Source organism: Megalobrama amblycephala, linkage group LG1 (genome assembly GCF_018812025.1).
Source record: "Megalobrama amblycephala isolate DHTTF-2021 linkage group LG1, ASM1881202v1, whole genome shotgun sequence".
NCBI classification, from domain to species: Eukaryota; Metazoa; Chordata; class Actinopteri; order Cypriniformes; family Xenocyprididae; genus Megalobrama; species Megalobrama amblycephala.
The window spans coordinates 23505739-23530119 of NC_063044.1; the positions used below are offsets into that span (position 1 = coordinate 23505739).

At 38.2% G+C, this 24381-nt stretch overlaps 4 protein-coding genes across 7 annotated transcripts in view; 2 read left to right on the forward strand and 2 right to left on the reverse strand.

The window, feature by feature from the left end:
* The window catches only part of LOC125243964 (NACHT, LRR and PYD domains-containing protein 12-like), a 283026-nt gene that overhangs the window by 188574 nt on the left and 70071 nt on the right, over positions 1–24381 (reverse strand). The gene's annotated exons all lie outside the window — the stretch shown is intronic.
* The window catches only part of LOC125244015 (gastrula zinc finger protein XlCGF57.1-like), a 131007-nt gene that overhangs the window by 74636 nt on the left and 31990 nt on the right, over positions 1–24381 (forward strand). The gene's annotated exons all lie outside the window — the stretch shown is intronic.
* LOC125244626 (gastrula zinc finger protein XlCGF8.2DB-like) lies at positions 1400–17569 on the reverse strand. Its single transcript, XM_048154755.1, has 2 exons — positions 17515–17569; positions 1400–3319 (listed from the first exon to the last, which is right to left on the reverse strand). The coding sequence occupies exons 1-2, from the start codon at positions 17567–17569 to the stop codon at positions 2271–2273; spliced, it is 1104 nt and encodes a 367-aa protein (XP_048010712.1). The 3' UTR covers positions 1400–2270.
* LOC125244950 (set1 complex component spp1-like) lies at positions 22579–24057 on the forward strand. The gene is made up of 4 exons (XM_048155346.1): positions 22579–22726; positions 22885–22923; positions 23171–23224; positions 23340–24057. The coding sequence occupies exons 1-4, from the start codon at positions 22607–22609 to the stop codon at positions 23805–23807; spliced, it is 681 nt and encodes a 226-aa protein (XP_048011303.1). The 5' UTR covers positions 22579–22606; the 3' UTR covers positions 23808–24057.

Below are 24381 nucleotides of genomic sequence, written 5' to 3' on the forward strand. Positions count from 1 at the left end.
CAAGATGTCATTCTGTCTGTGCATTATTGGATGCAGTCATTCCCTGTTCCCTGCTGACTGTCACAATCGCTGCATCACATGCCTTGGCATTCAGCATGCTTTTGTGGATAGTTCATATTTGCATTGTGCAAATATGACTATCTCAGTGTTGAGGTCTAGATTCTCGTTCCTTGGTTCTCAGGGGGCGGGAGCCCCCTCCCCTATGCCCTATTCTGCTGTTTTTTTCTAGTTCACACCAGGAAGTGCAGTGTGTAGGCATGGTGACCTGAGGATGACTTTTAGGGCTTGCCCGCCTAGAACTTCTCCGTGGGCCCCTAAACCCCACACAGCAGCCAGTGGTGCTGCTGGAGGATCATACTGGTCTCTCTGTGGAGTGACCAGTTGTTTCCTTCGGTGCACCTGTTGATGAACAGATGTCGATCACGGCATAGGAAGGTGAGCCAGAGTCCTCTGGAGAGGAAGACTCGGCTACGTTGCCTCCCTCTGGGACCCAGTCTGATCCAGAGCTGACAGCTATGCCTGCCCGGGCCGACAGTCAGGCTTGAGTGGAACCCTCCACCATGACCTGAGACCTCTTGGCAGGACGATTGGTTTCTCGGGGCGACTCGCGCTGGTCCTCAGCATCCCGCCCTGATACCTTTCTTTCCGGAGGTGCATGAGGTGGTGACTAGATCATGGAAGATGCCTTATGGCGTCCGAACCCGGTCTGGTTCCTCCTCTGCCTTCACCACCTTGGATGGCGGGGCGGCTAAGGGGTACGTAGTTGAGCGCACTGTCGCGATGCAATTGTGTCCGACAGTCGCCGGCTGGAGGGGTGAACCGTGTCTCCCATCCCAGGCCTATAAATTCTCATTTAACCTGACGGAGAAAGCTTACAGAACCTGTGGACAGGCAGCCTCTGCCCTGCATGCCATGGCGCTGCTTCAGGTCTATCAAGCCAAGACGCTCATGGAAATGCCCCAGGATAGTCTTGATAAACAGCTTCTGGGGGAGCTGAGCACCGCCACCAACCTCGCTCTCCAGGTGACCAAGGTGATGACACTTTTAGTTGGTCAAGCAAAGGCCACTTTTGAAACTGGCAGACATGAAGGAGACCGATAAATATCAGTTCCTGGAGTCCCCCGTATCACAGGTCGGCCTATTCGCTGATGTCTGCTTCTGCATGGTCGAGTGCTGCTGGGTAAAGCTCTTGACTGTGCAGAAGCAGACAGAGGCTATTAAGCACATCCTGCCCTGCAGTAACTCCGCCTGCTCATCACCGAGGGCACCTGTATGCACTGTCCTCCGCCCCTGTTAAGACTGCAAAGCAGCAGCCTCCACCCGGCAGACAGCAGGATGCGGTGCGCCGCCCGCAGCCGAGCCAGGTGGACCTGAGATAGGGCGACCTGAAGGAGAGGAATACAGCCCACAACCTCACAAAAAGAGCTGTTAACTCAAGAATGTACTGGTCCGTTCTGACAGCACTGCAACTGTTGCATAAATCAACCACCCGGACGGTCTATGCTCCCGTCGCATGTCACAACTTGCCCGCGATTTTCTCTTTTGGAGACAGAAGTATCTGAGGTCGTATTGTACCATTCACATCCCAGGTGCGCTCAACAGTGCAGCCGACGAGCTCTCACAGCAGCCTCCACTTCCAGGAGAATGAAGATTCCATCCCCAGGTGGTCAAACTGATTTGGCAGTGGTTTAGACTGCTCAGATAGATCTGTTTGCCCCCCGGACACAGCCCATTGCCAGTTGTTTTACTCCCTGACCAAGGGCACTCTTGGCACGGATGCACTGGCTCACAGCTAGCCCCGGGGTCTATGCAAGTTTGCATTTCCCCCAGTGAGCCTACTCATACAGCTTCTGTGCAAGGTCAGGGAGGACGAGGAGTCTTTAAGAAAGACCCTTAAGAAAGTACTCCTAGTTGCATTGACCTCCATCAAGAGGGTAGAGGACACGTATTTTCTGTTGACGAATCGTGCCTGTTGTGTCAACCTTGATTTATTGCAATGTTGAGGTGTTCAGTTTTATTTTAATTTTAGAAAATAAACATTTCTCATGAATCAAATCAATTGTTTATTTTTACTGGCATTTCTCTCAGGTGTCGAGGACTAGTCTTTGAGCCTACATTTAACATGAGTAAAATACAGATGAAAAAAAAATTAAGATCAAAAAACAGATGCTCCAAGATTTTTACTCAAGTTGTATTGGAATGTCCCTTTTAACTTGTAATGGGAGTCATTTTTGCTGTCAGGTATATGTACTTTTACTCAAGTATTGTTTTCAGGTACTCTTTACACCTCTGCTCTTTCCACAGTGACGACTTCTAAAAGAGTTCTCTTTCGAGTGAATCCTCATATGGCACTTAAGGTCACCTGTAAATCTGAAACTTTTTTCACACTGATCACATGTAAATAGCTTCTCTCCAGTGTGAATATTCATGTGTTTCCTAAGGCCTTGTTCCTGTGTGAAGCCATTCCCGCACAGAGTGCAGGTGTAAGGCTTTTCTCCAGTGTGAGTTCTCATGTGGACTTTAAGGTTTCCTTTCTGTGTGAAACTCTGTCCACACTGTTCACAGGTGAATGAACTCTCTCCAGTGTGAATTCTCATGTGGACTATAAGATTTCCTTTTGCAATGAAACTGTGTCCACACTCTTGACAGGTGTAAGGCTTTTCTCTAGTGTGAGTTCTCATGTGGTTTATAAGACTTCCTTTTACAGTGAAACTCTTTCCACACTCTTGACAGGTGTGAGGCTTTTCTCTAGTGTGAATTCGCATGTGGATTTTAAGGCTTCCTTTTTGACTGAAACTCTTTCCACATTGTTTGCAGGTGTGAGGCTTTTCTCCAGTGTGAATTCTCATGTGAATTTTAAGGCTTACATTTTGACTGAAGCTCTTTCCACATTGTTTGCAGGTGTGAGGCTTTTCTCCAGTGTGAATTCTCATGTGGGCTCTAAGGTTTCCTTTTACAGTAAAACTCTTTCCACATTGTTTGCAGGTGTAAGGCTTTTCTCCAGTGTGAACTCTCATGTGGACTTTAAGGTGTCCTTCACATGTGAAACTCTTTCCACACTGTTGGCAAGTGAAGGGGCTCTCTCTAGTGTGAACTCTCAAGTGGACTTGAAGGTTTCTATGTTGGTCAAAACTCTTTCCACACTGTTGGCAGGTGAAATAACTTTTAGTTCTTGTCTTTTGAGCTCTTTTTTGTAAGGAAGACTTTTTAGCCTGTGTCAATCTTTCTCCAATCATGAAATCATGATGTTTATCGTAATGTTCTTTCTCCTCTTTCCTTTCATTAAGTTCATGACTCGCCTCTTTCAGTGCCATCAGGTCTAGGACAAAACCAGAAATAAAACAATTTAGACATTTAAAGCATCAATCAAAACCAACAACATCTATGATCATTATATACAGCTATGGAAAAAATTAAGAGACCACTTAACATTGATTTCTGAACTTGGAGTGGTCTCTTAATTTTTTCCATATATATATATATATATATATATATATATATATATTATTAGGGCTGTGAATCTTTGGGTATACAACGATTCAATTTGATTCACGATTCATAGTTGTTTGATTCGATTCAAGAACAATTTTTGCAAATTCAGAACGATTCGAGACGAGACGATTCACATTAAAATTTGATGTGATTAGATTAATTTGATTCGATTCTGCATTTTAATATGCATTCATAGGGTTATTGAAATGCTTCCCTCGATGCGTCTTAGTCAGGGTGCAAATTACACAGCGGCCTTCAGGAGGTCAGAGAGTAAGGGCAAAAACAAACAAACAAAAAACTTTTTGTCCATTGTTAATGTTAGTTCATAATGATGATACATAACTTTATTTTAATAGCATATAAAAATTGGCATTTGTGGAAATTTACATAAGCCAAAACTTTAAAAGGGCTTTAAAAGTATTGTTAGGCTTAGTTCATGTTAACTATAGTGAAGGATAGTGTTAATGGCTACACAACCTTATTAAAGTGTTCCAGGTACATTAAATATACTAATGCTTACATGGAGAGACTATCAAGCACTTTCCCAACTAATCCTAAATTAACTTTTCTTCACAGAATAGTAAGAAAAGCCCTCTTTATACGGAACATTTTCCATATGGTGATTCTGAAAGAAAACGCACTGGGTTTCTACTGTTGCTATAAACACGCATCTGATTGATAAACCGTGCACTCTTATTTCAGTGTTGCTAACGTTGAAGTTATTTCAGCAGTTTCCTTCGCACATTCAGTTTATCGACATTAAGTTCATAATTTCATTTATCATTCATTGAACTGTGCGTATGCATGAAGACACTTACATCATGTGTTTGCTCCATCCATGCAATAAATGCGTGCCTTGAAACTGCTCAGGTAATGTCAATGACCCATTTCTGACGTTTCCACGCAATAAAAGCGTTTTATTTCAATAGTAGTGACAGAGCAATGACTTGGCAGCTTTATCAATGGCTTGAGCAGTTTGACTCAGGACTATTGCTGTCTTAATAGAGACCTGTCATATGTTCATGTGAACAGCAGTGGCCGTCCTGAGGAGAGCTCAAACGTGGGCTACGGACAGAGCGCATTGAGAGGCGGCAAAGAGTGCAGCCGCGAGCATCTGTGAAGGAGAGCTGTGAGGGAAGGCGCAAAATGACGGCGCACAATGTCTCCATCAATCCGCGCATGTAGTAATTTAATGTTTAAATATTTTAAAGCACTGAATTGCTATAGATTCGTGATTAATCTGATTCTTTGCATTTTACATCGATTACTGACCGAAATAAACGATTCAAAAAAACATGTTTCAAGATCGATGCATATGCATGTTGTAATCGATGCATCGAGAAAACAAGTGAATTGTTCGTTATACCCCTAATTATATATACACATACATACATTTATACTATTACCCATGACAGACTGTTACAGTGTCTCTTGTAACTGGTATTGAGCTGTTACTCTGTGTTAAATCCTGTAGAACAGTCATTAACAAAAAGCCACGTGTGTCAGTGTCTGGGTTTTACACTGGATAAATTAATAAAGCAGAGTAGTGATGCATAACCTGGCAAGTATCTTAATTCACCAAGTTGCAACACAGACTCCCTTGCTAAAACACACATGGAAAATGCTGAATGGATAAAAACAACTTGAATAAGCCCATTAATGGCATGATTGAGTCATGCTCCTAACAAACTATTTCCTCTTTCCATATTGTGAATAATAAATGTGTAACATGTTAATTTGCTTGTTACACAATGAATCCTAACTTATTGTAATAATTATTTGACGTAGCCTACTTTAACACTCAGAATTATTCCTTAGCATCCTCACGTAGCCTACTAAACTGCATTTTCAAATTGTTTGCGTGTTGGAGGTAGCCTACACTATTACGTTGTGTGCAGAGTGATGTTAAGCTAGCTGGTGAGAGAAAATGGCACTATCAAAGAGTCTAAAGTGGAAAGTTGTCAGCGAAAATAGGGCATACAAAGAAGAATGGAAAGACAACTATGCATTCATCCTACCTAGTTTTGTGAATGCAAAGCCGGTGTGCCTTATCTGCAATGAAGTTGTCGCTGTTTTCAAAGAATATCGACACCGGTGTAAAATCTAGTACTGCCACTGTGTGTTGACATTGTGAAACTGCATGATTTGTAAATTATGCATGGCGGGCCACATATAATATATTTTAAAAGACAAGGGCCGTTTGAAATTCATCCGCGGGCCACATTTGGCCACCCCTGCCCTATACCCTGTCCAATCCTATGGATCAGGGATGGGCAGCTTTGGTTCTGGAATAAAGTTTCATCCCTAATCAAATACACCTACCTGAGAACGCTGGCGCAGGATATGGATATGTTTCTGGACTACTTTCACTCAATAAGATGTGGATGACCTACCTGCTATTTTTCGGGGTCCTGCTGTCACACTGATCGACTGAACTGTAGATGTCAGCTGACTCTAAACTCTCTCTCTGCTTTTACTCTCACTACTTCTGCTGCCATAAGTGATCTAATTGTGAAGTCTAATTCTACATCCTGCCGGTTTGATCTGACACCTACTGTTTTACTTAAGATGTGTGTTCCTGAGGTTGAACCTTTCATAACAAATATGATAAACTGTAGTTTAGCATCTGCCATTGTTCCAGCAGAATTAAAACTGGCTGCAGTGACCCCCATTCTTAAAATACAGGCCTTGACCATCTAAACTTGAATAATTACAGGCCAATCTCAAATTTACCATTCTTAAATAAAGTTCTTGAAAAAGTTGTGGCTTCACAATTAAGATCTTACTTAAACGCTAATGGCCTTTTTGAATCTTTTCAGTCAGGATTTTGCTCTTCACATAGCACTGAAACTGCTCTTTTTCGTGTGGTTAATGACATTCTTCTGTCCATGGATTCTGGGTTAATAAACATCCTGATTCTTCTCGATCTAAGCTCTGCATTTGACACAGTCTGCCATGAAATCTCTCGCCTTTCTGATATTGGTATCACTGGTTCATCTCTTTCCTGGCTCATTTCCTACATCAGCAACAGAAAATATTATATCACCATACAAGGGTATAAATCTGCCATTGCTCCAGTCTCACAGGGTGTTCCTCAAGGTTCAGTTCTGGGTCCACTTCTGTTTATCATTTATATTTCTCCACTTGGTGACACCATACACATGCATGGACTTCAATTTCATTGATATGCTGATGACATTCAAATCTATCTTACCACCAGCTCTGATAGGCAATCCCTGCCTGGCTCACTTACTGCATGCATTAGGGATATCAAGCATTGGCTGTCCTTGAATCGTCTTAAAAAAAAAACAATAACAAAACTGAAATATAGCTGCAAGCAGCAATTACGGGGCCAAGCACAAAAGTGGCACAACAAGCCAGCCAGCACGGCCGTGAGCATCAGACCAACTGCAACAGTGAGCAATTAAAGACCTATTAAGATCATTTTAGGCAAAAGAGCTGAAAAATGACCAAAAAAGAGGATTTACTGGTTCATCACTTTCGACCAATAAAATTAATGTGGTATGGCCTGAGTGAGGTGACAATAACACTTGCAAAGTTTTGTGTCAATCTGTCAAAGCATTGCAGAGATACAGCTTCAAGAGTCGGTTTTGCATCATGCCTCAAATTCGTAGCTCCGGTGTATGAAAACAGTTTGACGTATCGACTTGAAATCCATAACTTTTTGTCGGAATGGTCTGAAGATGATAAGGTTCGAGTTTGGTGAAAATCGCAGCAACGGTCTAGGAGGAGTTCGAAAAAGTAGGTTTTCATATCTCTGTTCTCAGCATGACCCAAGGAATCTACTGAGACCAGTTTCATTACAATCGGCTAATATAGTAAAAAGTTAACATTTTTGTAAATTTTGTTATAACTTTTGACCTCAAGGTGGCGCTGGTCCGAAACCTCTCAGGCTCCTTCAGGGCATTATCCTGATGACCCATACCGAGTTTCGTATCGATATGCTAATTTGTTCATAAAATACAGCGTTTTAGCACAAAATTCAAAATGGCTGACGGCCAAAATGGCCGATATGGGAAAATTGGATATCATTCGACTCGACATGATGCCCCGAATCAAACGAGACCAAATTTATGATTTTTGGTCAAACCCATCAGAAGTTATAAGCAAAAATAGCAATGTTTCATATCTCCACTCCAGTAGGTGGTGCTGCGCCGAAACACTGCATGATGCCTCAGGTCATGCTTGTGATGACATGTACGAAGTTTGGTCTGAATACGATAAAGTGTTGCGGAGATACAACTTCAAGAGTTGTTTTTGCATCCTGCCTCAAATTTTTTGCTCCGGTATTTGGTTGTTAAGTCTGACGTCACGCGGCAGCGCTTCCGGGTCCAAACGCTCTATCTCATACCACAAGAAAACAACAAATGGTGCTAATATACACACGTAATACTACAAAAAAATATATAATTTTAACCTTTATCTCCATACCGATATTCCAGATGGCCAGACAATGATTAATCTTTTATAAATCGTTAAAATATTAATAACTGTGACGCTGTAAGCACGGAGACTGTTGTGTAGACTGTAAGTATTTAAAATGTTTAACTTTTTAAAATGATTGATATTTAATTTGAATAAATAGCACTCATAAACGGCCGTCGATGGCATTTTCTAGTGAAACGAGTCGAGGGCTAGGACCTGGAAACGGCGTTCCTTACGTCACGACTTAACAAGCGGATACAAAAATGGTTTGACATGTCGACTTAATATCCATAACTTTTTGTCGGCATGGTCTGAAGATGATACGGTTCAATTTTGGTGAAAATCGGAGCAACGGTCTAGGAGGAGTTCAAAAAAGTAGGTTTTTAAAGAAAAACAATACGGCGGACAGGAAGTTCAGCTGACTATGGCAAATTTTATATCTATGTTCTCAGCCTGACACAAGGAATCAACTGAGACCAGTTTAATTACAATCGGTTAATATAGTCAAACGTTATTAACATTTTTGTAAATGTTGTTATAACTTTTGACCACAAGGTGGTGCTGCGCCGAAACTTTTTGAGTATTGTCAGGGCATGGTGCCAAAGACCCATACCGAGTTTCGTAACGATACGTTAATGCGTTCGTAAAATACAGCATTTTAGCACAAAATTCAAAATGGCCGACGGACAAAATGGTAAAATTTATGATTTTTGGACAAACCCATAAGAAATTATAAGCAAAAATGACCATTTTTCATATCTCTGCATCAGTAGGTGGCGCTGTGCCGAAACACTGCATGATGTCTCAGGTCATGCTTGTGATGACATGTACGAAGTTTGGTCTGAATACGATAAAGCGTTGCGGAGATACAGCCTTATGTTCATTTTCGCAAGCACTACGTACAATTAGTTCACGTCTTTTTCGAAAACGGTTTAAGGAATCAACTTGAATTCCATAACTTTTTGTCAGCATGGTCAGAAGATGATCTGGTTCAATTTTTGTGAAAATCGAAGTAACGGCCTAGGAGGAGTTCGAAAAAGTAGGTTTTTCAGTAAATTCTAAATGGCGGAAAAATTTTCATGACGGAAAATGACGTCATAGGGTGCAATCGAATCGGCTTGACCCAAGGAATCAGTTTGGTTCCCTTATGGTTCAAAAGTTATTAGCATAAACATTAGTGCAACTTTGAAAAGCTGGTGGCGCTAGAGGGATTGAGTTAGAGACTCCAAATTTGCTATGGACAAAGGTCAGACTGTCCTCTAATTGTGTGCCAAATTTCACAACTTTCCGGCAGGCGGTTCTATGGGCTGCCATAGACTTCAAGAGCGGAAGAAGAAGAAGAATAAATCGAAAAGAAAAAGAATGGCAACAGATACAATAGGTGCCTAAGCACCTTCGGTGCTTGGCCCCTAAATATTGATGATTGGTTCTGCTACCTCAGTCAAAAGGATGGACCTGTCCTTTGAAATTGACAGGGTTCATGTTAAAGGAGCTGTATGTAAGAAATCTATTTCAATTAATCATAAAATGGCCCTGATGTGTCACTAGACATTAAGAAATCATGTTCATTTCAAATACTTATATCACTGACAAAAGTAGTCCGGCCAGGATATTGTCATTTAAAAAGTGGACTTGCAGCCCTCAACTGATGTTGATGTTGTCATTTTGTGTTTTGGCCTGACACGCCTCCCTCCACCTATCTACCAATCACGAAGTCAGTAGTGTTTCGGGATCCGTGTTGCGTAATTGAGACAGTAGCCTAATGTTACCTCAGTAAAAATGATTCGTCATTTGTTCTTCACGTATATCGTGGACTAAGCTACACATGCTGCAAGTTGACCTGTATGACCATTGCTAATGTAATTTAGTTACTCTAACAATATTTTCTGATGGAACTGAAAACAACCCTGTGATAGCCATTGGTGATATTGAATTTGTCCCGCGTTATAATTGCTGTGGCAAATGTTTTGGTTATTTGTTAGCCTACTTATGACAAAAACTTTAGTACTTGTAAATCGATTTTTTTTTTTCGTATTGAAAAATAAGGAATTTTTATTTTGTTGTTTATTTTTGTTTTGTTTTACTATTATCCTTTTTTTCTCAGATTTTTTTTTTATTGTAATTGTATTTATAGGTTCAAAAAATGTTCAGTACAAGTGCTAACTCAAAATAAACATTCTCTACCTTTTAGGCTATGTATTATGTTAGTGATGGTTTGGAAGCACTACAGTAGGTGCAATTCCAAGGAAAAATAACTTTTTCTAATGTCCATAACACTAATGAAAAGCACAGTGTAGCCTATGATGATAAAAATTTGGGCTATTTAGAACGTTTTGTAGCCTACTTGTTTTTCATGCAAGTTCTACAGCCAAAAATAATAGAATGTCATGTAATCTTTCACATCACATATTTTAGCGTTATGGACGTGTGCTGCAGGGTAAGTAAAAAAATACAGCTGGCCACTTTCACTTATAGCATCAGCTAAATGAATAGCTGTATCTTTGATATTGGTTACACATAGTGACATAGGCTTGTGCTTGTACTTACATTAATGACAGATAAATAACGTTACAAGTTAGACTAACAGTTACTGTTCTGTCTTTCACGTACGAGCATAAATATTTACGATTATACTGTCACATACGAGCATAAATCTTTAGGATTATATTTAACTAATGACAATTAGTACATTTTTTAAATACATAATTTCTTATCAAAATATCTCTCATGAAGCATAAACATAATTAACAGAAAAAAAAACTTACTGTGTACATCTGTTCGTCACTTGCCATTGGAAGCTCATTGAAGCAGCCTACGTTTCTGCTGAATCCTGCAGCTCATCTGGCAACCTCGAGTCAGGGGGTAGGGGGAGGGGATACACCGCTCTACAGTATTTTTATAGTGATTGCAGTACCAGTTTAGGCCACAATCCTACATACGGCTCCTTTAAGGTATCTATGTTGTTTAAAACTTTCCACACTGTTGGCAGGTGAAATCACTTTTAGTTCCTGTCTTTTGAGCTCTTTTTCGTAAAGAAGAACTTTTAGCCTGTGTCGCTCTTTCCCCAGTCAAGAAATCTTTACTTTTATCATAATGTTTTTTTCTCTTCTTCCCTTTCATTAAGTTCATGACTCGCCTCTTTCAGTGCCATTTAGAGATCGACCGATATAGGTTTTTCTATAGCCGATGCCGATTTTTAGAGGTCAGCGTCAGCCGATGGCCGATATGTGCGGCCGATTTTTAGGGCCGATATCTTTCCCCTTCATTTGCATGCTAAAATGTCACACTAATAATAAGTGGATGCACAACATTTCTAAACTTAACTCCCTGAGGTCTGAAAACGCGCCGGCGCGTTTTGCAGGTTTTTTTCACATTGCAGCAAAACAGACTTAAAATACTCCGTCATTTCTTGTCATAGAGACATAAGTAATATATAAATTGAAACTATAGAATGTCTTCTTTTATTTGTGTACACTCAGAGTAAAAACACAATGTTGTGCTTTTTGTAAAATAAAGAAAACTAACATGATGCGTGATCTCTCGTCTCCCTCTGAACGAAGTCCAATCTGATAGTTCTCAGAAAATGAACTGTAACTTATGAATACTAATGACAAAAAAAATGACACTTACGTCTAAAGAAATGTTGAAATGTCAGGTTTTAAATCGTGCAAGTCAAATCGAAAACAAACATTCTGTGTTTATGTAATCTGTATGAAAAGAGAGCCATGTCAGAAGTCTGTGATTCAGCTCATTATCCGCTAATGCGGCCACGCCCACGGAGCCAGTGCTATTCAGACGCAAATTCAGAGGCAATACATGCATTCATCGTCTCAATCGTGTATTTATTGTCTTGAAAAGTGTTTATTTGGATGTTACAGCAATGGTTAGCGATCTCTAGAAGACATGCCATTAGTTCCTAGTTCCTTTTCTTCTTTATATTATGAATTTGTGGACTAAAGGTGTAAAGAGCGCCCTCCGGTGCAAGTATGAATTAAAAACACAGTTTCCAGCACTCATAGTGATGGCAATAAATATTATTTCTCAGTATAGAAAATTGACATAAATATATGAGAATCCATCAATATTTCTCCAAATGTGCATGCTTTTAAGCTAAAAGCCTATATGAAATGCCATAGAGGTAACATAATTGTTCAGACACTTTGCACCACAGAAATACATTATATTTTAAAGAATATAATAGAATACCATTATTTTAAATTGTAATAATATTTCACAGTATTGCGGTTTATGATGAGCTGAGACATTATTACAGAGGTTTTTTTTTCACAGCCTACCTGACTGAAAGGCCTCATTAATATGCAAGTCATTTCAGATCATTACTATGTGATTCCTTTGTCTTCTCAGGTGTAAATGGCCCATTATTCATGCAGATTCACGCCCCCACGCATACTGTGTTTCTTGACAAAAAGTGTCTTACAAAAACTAAATCAATATATTGTTTTATATGAAGGAGTAGGCAGCATAATTTTTACATAATTCTGAAGCAAAAACTCTAGTCTACAACCTCCAATACCCAAAAGTCTTGTGAACATAGATTTAATATACTTTTTTTGGCCTTATTTCAGTGACTTAAGTTTTTTGTTTTTTCAATAACCACGCATAAACATTATTCCTTCAAAAATACAAACATGTACATACATGTTCCTCACATTTTATTGTAGCCTAGTTTGTGCTGAATACAGTGTAATGACACCTTTGTCATTTATATGTTTATGAACAACTGAAAAAAGCACAAATGTCAGGGCATGTCAACACTTCTCCAAGCCCCAAATCAGCCTCAGACTCCAGAGGGTTAACATCATTTATTGAACACTGACTTGAACCATCTCTCGAATCTTAATTTTGTGCACTGCACTGTGTTAAAATAAAATATTTATCCAAAGTTAACCAAACAAATCAATAAACTGACCAAGTATTAAATATATAAAACAGGTAGGCCTAATATAAACAAAATCTGTCAATCATTTACATAATTTTTAGAGCATTTATCAAGCAGAATTTTTCAAGTTTGTTGGAACATAAATGTAAACTTAAATATACATTTAAATAAAATAAATACAACTTTATAAATAAAAATCAATTAAAAACGTCATGTTGCACAGCCTTGTATGCATGAACAGTGTTAAACTCTTAGTGATTTCTGACATTCTTGACGGTCAGAGGTTTAATGAGGATAATAACTGTGCAACATATAGTCCTTGGTCAGAACACATCACTTTATTAGTCTGATGTCCATTTTTATTACACAGTTGATGGAAACATAGGCGTAATTTGCGGGTGGGACGGGTGGGACATGTCCCCACCACTTTTTGAAAGGGTCGATATTGTCCCCACCACTTTTTGAAACATCTCGCGGATATCTAATACAAAAGAAACACCTCTAGTTGATTATCAATTTGTATTAATAATAGGCGATCTGGCGCTGGGATATGTTGTTTTTGAAATCATGTTGAGTGCTCGTTGTCGCTGTTATCAGAGGCGCAACAGTGTTTTCTTGGCGCTCGTGCACACTGCGCAGTGTTCACATGGACGAGCGCTTCAATCTATCGCTTAACTGTTGCAGAGACTCTCTATTCGTTACGTTGAATCACAAAACAAAATACAAATAAACGTGTCCCTGCTCTTGATATACAATCACTGACGAACATCTTTGGTTTTAATGAGAGGAAAAAAAATCATACATGTTTGGATTCGAACCCAGAATCTCTTGCATGCTAAACGAAGATATTGCCTCCAGTCCATCAGGACAATTTTCAACAGCGGATCCACGTATTTATTAACTAATATACATACTCTCGAGACATATTGTATTATAGAAGATGTAAGGAAGAAACTATCATATTATTTTAATATCATATTATTATTATTGTAATAATACAATTACAATACCCCCCCCCCACATACACATTCCTGTCCCACCCACTTTTTAAAACAAAGTTACGCCACTGGATGGAAACACACGCAGATGCGCATATTCTTGAGCTGAATTTTCATTAATGCAAAGTTGGATAGAAACCCAGCTATTGTCTGCATCAAACCATGCTTCCGAACAAATGTCATACTTCTGCGCAGTGGAGTAGCGCAAATCCGCGCGGCCCTCCCGCGAGCCGAAAGTTTCAACCTCAACCAAGAAGGGGAGCAATGGATATCACACAAGAAACAACGTGCAAACTTTGCGCAACTGAGTTATGCCGGTAAAAGCTTAATCTCGGTCAGTATTCAAAGTGAAAGTAAAAGTGACGGAGCTGCCTGACGCTGTATTAATGGAGCATTTTCTCTCAGACGAATTTCAACATGATATGCTGATAACGGTACATAACTGTCTTAATTTATTCCATTATTTATCTTGTGGCCCGTGCATATAGTGAAACAAATGAGAAGAATAGTATTTTGTTTTAAACAGCTTGTTTTAAAATGTTTAAAACATTTTCAAAGAGGAGCTGATAGCCTAATCTTTTATTATCCTCACAGCACGTCAGTTATGCGGTGATGCGCTGTGGAAAATAACACAGGGCTGCCCGCGGACGTGCCTGGCTTTAAATCGGCGCTACTAAACACGGATATCGGCCGATGCCGATATATTAAAAAAAGACAAATATCAGCCCGATATATCGGCCGACCGATATATCGGTCGACCTCTAGTGCCATTAGGTCTAGGGCAAAAACAGACATAAAACAATTTAGACATTAAAAGCATCAAAACCAACGACATGTATGATCTATACCAGGGGTGTCCAACCCTGCTCCTGGAGAGCTACAATCTACAGATTTCAGCTCCAACCCCAATCAAGCACACCTGAACCAGATAATCAGGGTGTTCAGGGTTGCTTGATAATTACAGACAGGAGTGTTGGAGCAGGGTTGAAACTGAAGTCTGCAGGATGGAAGCTCTCCAGGAGCAGGGTTGGACACCCATGATCTATACCCTACCCTATGGATCAGGGATGGATGGGCAGCTTTGGTCCTGGAGGACCACCGTCTTGCAGAGACTTGGGGTTAAATTTTGAGGTTGGCTTAAATTTTGCATGTGTGTTTGATCAGGGATGGAGCTAAGCTCTTCAGAATAGTGTCCCTCCAGGACCCGAGTTGGCCATCCCGTCTAAAGATCTTATACTCAATACACCAGTGGTTTTCAAACCTGGTCCAAATGGACCCACGACTGTACATTCTGTATCTCTTCTGTATTTTTCACTAAGCCTAATCCTAATCCAACCGTGCCACTTCAAGCGGTCCAGGGAACAGTACTGAGCAATCACACAAGCCAAACGAATCAGACTTAGGGGGTCAAAAGTGCTCGACCCATTTTCGATCGCCTAGTGCAAGTACACCCTTAATTTCTTATTTTAAGATACATTTTGAGATTTTCTGTCATTTATGACATCACACTTTCCCATTATTGACAGAATTTTCCATCAGTCTGTTTTCACTGGAATACGGTAGGGTTGCTCATCTAAAACAGTATAAAACCTCCAGATCAAAACACAGACAAAGTAGCAGAAACAAGCGATAAAAGCTTTAATCAATGACATGCAAACTAACACATTCATCAATCATTAATCAACACTAAAATCAAAGCATTTTAATGTTACTGAATGAAATATTGAAATATCATGAAGAGGTGTAAGATAATATATAAGGAATCAAAAGTAGAAAATGCAGGCTTTGGGGGGGTTGATGGATGTGATCTATGAATCTGATCCAGACATGGTCTTTATATAAAAAATAAAAAAAAGATTGATTTTCTCAACTTTTTGTTCAAAATGTTGCTTTTTTTAAAATAATAAAGATATTAATAATAAATATAGCTGCAAGCAGCAATTACGGGGCCAAGCACAAAAGCAGCACAACAAGCCAGCCAACACGACCGTGAGCATCAGACCAACTGCAACGGTGAGCAATTAAAGACCTATTAGGATCATTTTAGGCAAAAGAGCTGAAAAATCACATATACAGTCAATAATAAAGATTTACTGGTTTATCACTTTCCACCAATAGGTGGCGCTGTGACCAAATTCATGCGGTATGGTCAGAGTGAGTTGACAATGACAACCGCAAAGTTTGGTGTCTAATGTCAAAGCACTGCAGAGATACAGCTTCAAGAGTGGGTTTTGCATCATGCCTCAAATTCGTTGCTCCGGTATATGAAAACGATTTGACGCATCGACTTGAAATCCATAACTTTTTGTCGGCATGGTCTGAAGATGATACGGTTCGATTTTGGCTAAAATCAGAGCAACGGTCTATGAGGAGTTCAAAAAGTAGGTTTTTAAAGAAAAATAATATGGCGGACAGGAAGTTCAGCTGACTATGGCAAATTTGATATTTGTGTTCTTGGCATGACCCAAGGAATCAACTGGTCAAATGGACAGCAATATTACGATATTAACACGATTAAGACAATACTTAATCGTATTAAGAAATTACCATGTAAACAGCTATTTTTGATAACCTTAATCCAATTAAAGACATACTCGAAGTAAACACAAATCGAATAAAGACAGGTGGAGTATTCCTACGTTAGTCGCATTTTTGGAGTGCATTATAAACATATATTAATCACACTATTAACGTCATGTGGGAGTTTTCGCTGCACTTTGCTAAAGGACACATAATACAGACAGCAGTGGTCAACTGTTTGATGGCAAACCAGAGAGCAAGCTTCAAGCAAGAAGCCACAAATCAAATTCCTCTCACCTCATCTCTCATCTAGTACCTCCGAGTTTGTCGCGGTGGCATGAATGAAATGTTGCCAAATTAAAGTGCATAGGAGGTCTGTTGCTGGAGAATTTGTATCCACCATCATCTATTTACAGAGCCCCACACATGAGAGGGAAAATAAATAGTAGGCTAAATCGTGCGAACGATTTACTAATTCATTCCCTCCATTTACTAAATTGTGCGCATGGTTTACTAATTTGTTCCCTCGATTTATAAATCATGCACATCAGTGAACGAATTAGTAAATCATGCACACAATTTATTTATTTTTTCTTGCATTCATATGCGGGGCTCTGTATCCATTTTCGTAAAATTAAAAATGAAACACCCAAAACTGTGTATAGTACCATAACGAAGATGAACTGTGCGGTGATGTGTGAAATTCTGTAGAGGACGTCGGGCCATGGGGACGCCATTAATCGATCTATGTTCTATAACATGTAAAACAGGAACATGAAAGGAATATTCTAAAAGCAACTCATGTAAACACCTTAATCAGAATATTGTCTTATTCAGAATAAGGTCAATAATTGTATTCATCTGAAAGAAGAATGTCATATACACCTAAGGAGGCTTGAGGATGAGTTAATCATGGGATAATGTTCATTTTTGGGTGAACTATTACTTTAATGTTCAATTACTATGTTCAAGTATGTTAAAATGATAGTAGTACAGCACTTTTGAGCATGAACAGAAAAACCTCTTTACTTTTCCATTGTTCTCTATTCAGAAGTAGACGCTGGGTTTAATGTTGCACAAAATATTCTCTATATCTGTAGAGCTTAACATTTTAATAATGATCAAATGACTGAGTTCAGCTGTGAGAATAAAACCAACCTGTTTGTTCCTCAGTTTCTTCATGTTTCACACTGAATGTTTCTTCAATCTTCATGTCTTCAGGCTCATCTTTAATAATTATCTTCATATCTTCACTTTCCTCTTTAATAAACTCAATCTTCATGTCTTCAGTCTCCTCTTTAATAAACTCCATCTTTATGTCTTCAGTCTCCTCCTCTTTAATAAACGGCATCTTTAAGAAGAGAATTAACAGAGTTAATGGTTTAGACAAAAACACTGAAAACTAACACTATAATAAACACGTTATATGTAAGCATTTATGATCTACACTTGGTATTTAATGAATTATAAATGATTACACTAATGAAAACATGATCAGTTAGTGTTTGTTGTTCTCGTTCATGTTCACTGTTTGAGCAGCACGTGTCGTGATTCACTGAATCATTTCTAGTGTTGGATTCAATTGACTCAATTCAATTGACTCAGTTGAAAAGTTCAGTTTCTCCATCATGACTCTTCAGAGACTGAACTCGTGTTCATGATAAACTGATTTATGATTTATATAGAGAGAAATGAGACGCAGGTTTACTGTTTCTCATCAGTGGATATGAGCTTTACTCACACAAATATCCTTCATTAGAGTTCGATAAATAAATACATTAAATAGTAAATTAACTCATTTCACATCGCTTGTTAAAAAAACAAATATATGATTCATTGAACTGTTTCTATCGATTAAAACAGCTTAAATTCTTAAAACAAACCTTTATTCAGCAGAATCACAGCAGATGCAGGAGTTCGGCGCAGTTCTATGACGTCATGTCATCACTCCAAAATAAAAGTCCTGTTCACACACAGCATTGTCTAAAATCACAGAAGTGCTTAGAAATCTAGCGCTGCGTCCCAATTCGTTTACTTATACGACACCCTGAAAGTATGTACTCTTTTTGTGAAGAAAAAGTACATACTTTTGAGTGGGTAGCAGAATAGTATGCACGTTTTGGGACACACTACCACGTAATAAAATTGTGTCTTAATTTAACAGACCTATTTGTCGCATATAAAGCTGCATTCACGTCACCTTGTATTTACCGGAATCTTGAAATGACAACACGTGACGTTATTTTCGGAGCTGCTCACGTCCTTTTGTTCCTTGGACTGGGAATTATGCGTTTCCATGGCACCACTATCAACGCTTAAGAAAACCAAGGACGTTCCAGATACGTACTCTATTCGTAATATAATGGTCATTCCATGACTTACCAGTAACGTAACAGCAACATCACGTGCTCTTAATTTCATTATAATCATTTACACGTTTTTTATATGTTATTATTACCAGAGTTTGCTATTTAAAAAAGTGTAATTAAACGTCAGACACAAGGCTGAAATTTCCCTGAAGAAAAAAATTGTTTTTTTTCACCAAGTCAGAATATGGATGGCTGCTTAAATCTTTTGACTATCTTAAGGCAGGGGCACACTGTGCGATTTATAATAGTCCTTTACGATTGTTGCTTGTCAGACTGAACATAAAGTGTTCTATTTTCGGCACTAATTTTGTACTTAATATAGCCTACTAAAAATTCTTCTTAAGTACTTCTTAAGATAATCTTAAGAGCATCTAAGTGTACTCTACTGTGCTATTTTGAGACACCATGAAATATGAACTAAAATGTGACTTTAATATATTATCTCTGTATTTAAAAAATTTATTTAGAGACCACTTATAGTACATTTGAACCTATAGTGTACTGTGGTAACTAAATACATTCCGGCTGTGGCGGTGCGCAGGGAAGGAGTTTTGAATGGCGGGCACTGAAGACTGACGTCACTGCCGTTACATGATAGGCTGAGAGGTGCCGCACATGATTAAGTTAGCCGTTACGCTTTCTCCAATGGTAAGAGATACAGACCCTCTTATCTTCCTATAATATACAATCTCTGGTATCTCTGTCTGGCTTGGCTTTGAACTATTGTTCTCGGTGAAATAGAGCAAAAGTAGGCAAGATGGTGTCTAAAATGCAAGTCACTTAACTTCTTGTTTATTAAATTTGTATTAAACTAATATCACATTTGTTATGTTGTGTGTGGAGGAAAAACTGCACTTCTCGTGTGATTTTTGTTAACAATATATAGGCTATGAAATGATACAAGTAAATCACGCAGTGAAAGTGTGCTCATTTAGTAGAATAATACACAAAACTACTTCACGTGTATGCATGCAGTCTTTGCATGTGACTCGATAATGTCATATTATGTCAAAGTCCCTTTAAGACAAGTCATTTCACTCGGCGGCCATCTTTGAAACGCCTCTCGGGCATCCTGGGCATCATGCAGCTCCTATCTCTTTGAATGGGGAAACATCAGATTCTCCAAAACTGTTCGCCAACCTTACGATTAAATTTCATATTTGAAATCACCAATGAAATCTAACAACAACCGACTCATACATTTAGTTTCTAAACGCTCGAATCATGACAAAAAACTGTATTTTTTTCAGGCTGGATCAAGCTAATGCGCATGCGCAGACCTAAATGCGCGTCTCTTTCTATAGAAACCGGTGATTCTAACGGCCGCTGAAGTGACGCGATGACTTTACCAGTCGGCGATTGGCTCTTGGCTTTAGAAGGCGGGACTTATTCCGCCATATTGCACGTTACACTTTCTCCCATTCAAAACAATACGAGTGACACGTCTTGTGTTATTCTATAGTCTTTGATTATGTTCAACAGTACAGTTGTATAAACCAATAAGCATTAAGCTGTGTCGTCAGCAAGTCGTTTCCCATCGTGCTTTTGGTCAGCGCAGTTGGTGGAGAGCAACTGCGCTCGACTGCAGAATCCGATGAGGCCGCCAAAGGTTTCTCACACGTCGGCATGACATCAGAGCAAGGCAGCCCACCCATAAGGCTTGTTTGTTTGAGATGAGCAAATTCTGCGCAGAACCGATCACCGGTGATCACCGAAGATCTCCGGTTAGAAATGTGTCCGAGGGTGGGCCGCCTTGCTCTGATGTCATGTGACGTGTGTCATCTCGCGATGCGAGGCGGCCTCATCGTGGTCAGCGCAGTTGCTCTCCACCGACTGCGCTGACCAAAAGCACGATAAACGACTAAAATCTTATGCTCATTGGTTTAAACAACCATATGTATTGATCTCTTTTAAAATGTTTGATTTTAAAACTTTATATCATGTTTTATGTGTATAAATTATGTGTGATTACTAAACTCTCTGACATGTGTTATGCGATTGTGGTCATATTTATAAAAATACATAAAAGTCTGTATTAAAATAAAAAAGATTGATACACATGCCTTTCGAATGGAAATAAATAACAAGTACTTTGGGTGTCTTGTTCATTATGTTTATTTTCATAAAAGCAACAGAACTTAAATTAGCATACGAGGCTGACTCCAGCTCCTTATTCGCCGAACTATCCGTTCCACCTTAAAAATGTCGGGTGGTTGTTAACCCTTCCCCCTCAGTGCTATTGGTTGTATTTTTTTAAAGGAACAGGAATTTTTGCACCAAAAATGGCATGCTTCAGACAGCAGTTAACATTGAACGGTAAAAATATATAGTTCTGTAAAAATGTATTGTTTGTTTTAATAAATGATGCATGTGACTAATTCAGGCAGAGTTCTTTTCTTTAAGCTCTATGCCTTACTCAATGTCTTTTTCAACATACCCTGTATGAATGGAAAAAGCAAATATTGTTTGCAGCTGTGATGTAATGGTTTTGTCATTTTAGATCTTTCTTGGAATTTATCCATTACTGTAAAAGATTAAAGAGATATATACATTATTTAACTTTCGCATGAAATCTTGTATTACCGCAATTTCTGATGTGCTGTTGAAGAAATGTGCCCTAGTCAACTGTATTCTGACAAAGCATATTGGGCATGTCATAATTTTGTTATTTCAAAGGTTCTCAAAAAAAGGAGCACGTAGAGGGCAACAGTAATTCACTCTCTAACGAGATCCTGCATTAGAACATTTTCTGATGTTTTATTTTGGAAATATGACTCAGAGAAAATGCCCTCTAAAGCAACTTTATGTGCATACAAAGCACATTGGGCATGTCATAATTTTGTTATTCCAACCACTAAAGGTGTCATAACTTTATGATTTCACAAGTTGTCACAAAAAGGAGCACATATAGGGCAAGATAAATGAATTCTCTAATGCAGTCCTACATTAGAACAATTTCTAATGGTTTGTTATGAAAATATGAAGCTCAGAACCTTGCCCATGTACTGCAGGTAACTTTATATACCAAACCAGTAAAAAGTTAATATTGGGTGCAACATTACGAAATTACACTGAATTATGGAAATATGAGCTGCAGATGACCGCCACCTACAGGCAGGCTTTATGTTTGTTCAGATGGTGCAAAATAAGCACAGCCTGTAGAGGTCGCCAAAGAGTTCCCTATATTAGCAGTAACATTTTCTTAAATTGCACATATCTGAGTTAATTACACATGTGCATTTACGGCAAATTCTTAGCAACAATATTAACATTAAAGATGACAGAAAGAAGATGGGATCATCGCTGCCTACTATTTATAGTTACCGTGACTTTATTTTACCTGGTCCTTTAATAACCTTACATTCAAATGTAATCCGAACCATAGTCCATAATCGCAGAGGATCATTCTTACTATTTTCCCGAAAGATGACAGAACCACGTTACAGATACAATTGTTTGACAATTGACAATTTGGCTGATCACAGTTATCTTCATTGTTTTATTCTAAATTGTAAAATGTATTCTACATACAGCAATTATATATATATATATATATATATATATGTATGTATGTATGTATGTGTGTGTGTGTGTGTGTGTGTGTGTGTGTGTGTGTGTGTGTGTGTGTGTGTGTGTGTGTGTACTATCTTCTAATATAGCTTTTATTGTTACAGGTTCAAAGTCTTTGGGAACGTAAGTAATTCTTAATAGCATCACACACACACACACAAATATGTATGTGTGTGTGTGTGTGTATTCAGATATATGTTCTCTGAACATTAATGTTTTATATATTTTGTATTTTTTTACAGGCAGTACGATGTATACATTTACTTACTATAACTAGGCAAATTTTAAATTTAGAGTCTAAAGGCAAATGTATGAAGGAGTCCTATTACAGGCATGAGTCATTCTGCGGGCTGTTGTGTGCATCTCTTTCTGTGCCAAACACTAAAAATAACAGAAGAAAACTTCACCTAATAAATGCAAAACATATTAAGGTAAACACAATAAAACACATAAACACCATCTCCCTTTTTAATAACTCTGAATTATGAATGCAATTAAAACTATGTTTAAAAAAACTTTATAAATACATTTCATCAAAGGGTGATTAAAAATATGATTTAAAATGTTACATTTTGTCTTTATTTTATAGGGACAAAAAAATCCTGTAGGAAGCACCACTGAAAATGAGGTTTATTTTTATTATTATTCATTCATTTATTCATTCATTCATTACAAAGAAATTATAGACAATTTTCAGGATAAAATATTCATGGCAAATTTCATGTTCTGTGTGTCCTTTGTTGGTTAAGTTCAATAAATTGCTTAGCAAAACAAAGGTATATGCTACTACTTAAACATAAACTTCTTGTCTTTTTATTGACATGTATTTAAGAATTTAGTCAAGTTGTATCCAATTTAAATTATTATTTTTCAAGGATAAGTCTAGTGAAGTACGAGATGAATTTGAAGATAACACAAAACAAGCAAAGGTAAGTGAACATTGAAAATACAAGTACATTTAATTAAATATCAAATCAAATCCTTCATGAATACATTTGAAAATGATTTTTGGATATGTCATGCTATGTTTACATTACAATACAGGGTCCACCATCCACTGGCTCCAGTGATGACAATGATGAGCAGCTTTATTGTGTCTGCAGACGGCCTAATAGCCCAGAAAAGCCCACAGCACAGTGCAGTCAATGCAAAGACTGGTTTCACCCAACATGTGTTGGATGTAAAGACATTGAGGATATTGCTGTTATTTCACCCTGGCTCTGTCCAAACTGCACAACACGACAGACAGAAAAAACAACACTGAAAAAGACTAAACTGTCATTTATACTAAGGAACAATGATTGTGAACAAACAGGACGAGACAATGTTGACATAACAAAACAAAAAAATGACAATGAAGACACTCGCCAAACAAAACAATGTGATGAGCCTGAACACAATCCCTCCCAATCTCATTTTACAATTACACTAAAAAGAGAGGAGTGGGAAATGATACGACTACCAATATTTGTAAGCGACTTTACAGAAAAACAAGCCCAAAGTCGCTTATAATAAGCAGACTTGGCAACACTGGTACTTAATTGTATCAACCAGAAAATGCTAAATGCTAATTTTGTTGTGACTGTGGTATTTTCATTGTGGAGGCATAAATAAATACATTTGTGTGTAAACTGAAGTATGTTATTTACTTGTTAAAAACAATACTAATAGCTGCACTATATGATTATTGAAAGGAGTAAATGAAAAAGACAATTAAGTAGCATAGAATCTTGCTGTACATAAAGCAAGATTGATTTTATGTTTCTATGTTGATTCAATGTTAAATAAGTGATTTAATTTAGGTTGAAAAGTGATTGGTTTTACAACCATCAATCTATTTTTCATCATTGAAATAACATTAATTCAGGGTGCAAACCTGATGAAAAATCAACTTAAATTTCAACATTGATTCAATGTTAATTTGGTTAAGGCATTAACATTGATTCAACGTTGATTCAAGGTTGGTCTGCTATCTGGGAAGCAATAAAAGCATTGCTTATGCACGTTGTAGTCATCGAAGAAAATTTTTTTTTTTCTCAGCTATTTGTTCAAAACGTTTAGTTTTTTTAGTTATAGTTTATGAGCT

Excerpts from the sequence above, each read along its gene's own strand:
- LOC125244626 (XM_048154755.1), bottom strand. The coding sequence starts at position 17,569 with ATGAAGATTGAAGAAACATTCAGTGTGAAACATGAAGAAACTGAGGAA. Across the intron at positions 3,320-17,514 it reads AGAAACTGAGGAACAAACAG|ACCTGATGGCACTGAAAGAG; the intron begins GTTGGTTTTATT and ends GTTTTGTCCTAG.
- LOC125244950 (XM_048155346.1), top strand. The coding sequence starts at position 22,607 with ATGAAGGAGTCCTATTACAGGCATGAGTCATTCTGCGGGCTGTTGTGT. Across the intron at positions 22,727-22,884 it reads TAAATGCAAAACATATTAAG|GGACAAAAAAATCCTGTAGG; the intron begins GTAAACACAATA and ends TTTATTTTATAG. Across the intron at positions 22,924-23,170 it reads GAAGCACCACTGAAAATGAG|GATAAGTCTAGTGAAGTACG; the intron begins GTTTATTTTTAT and ends TTATTTTTCAAG.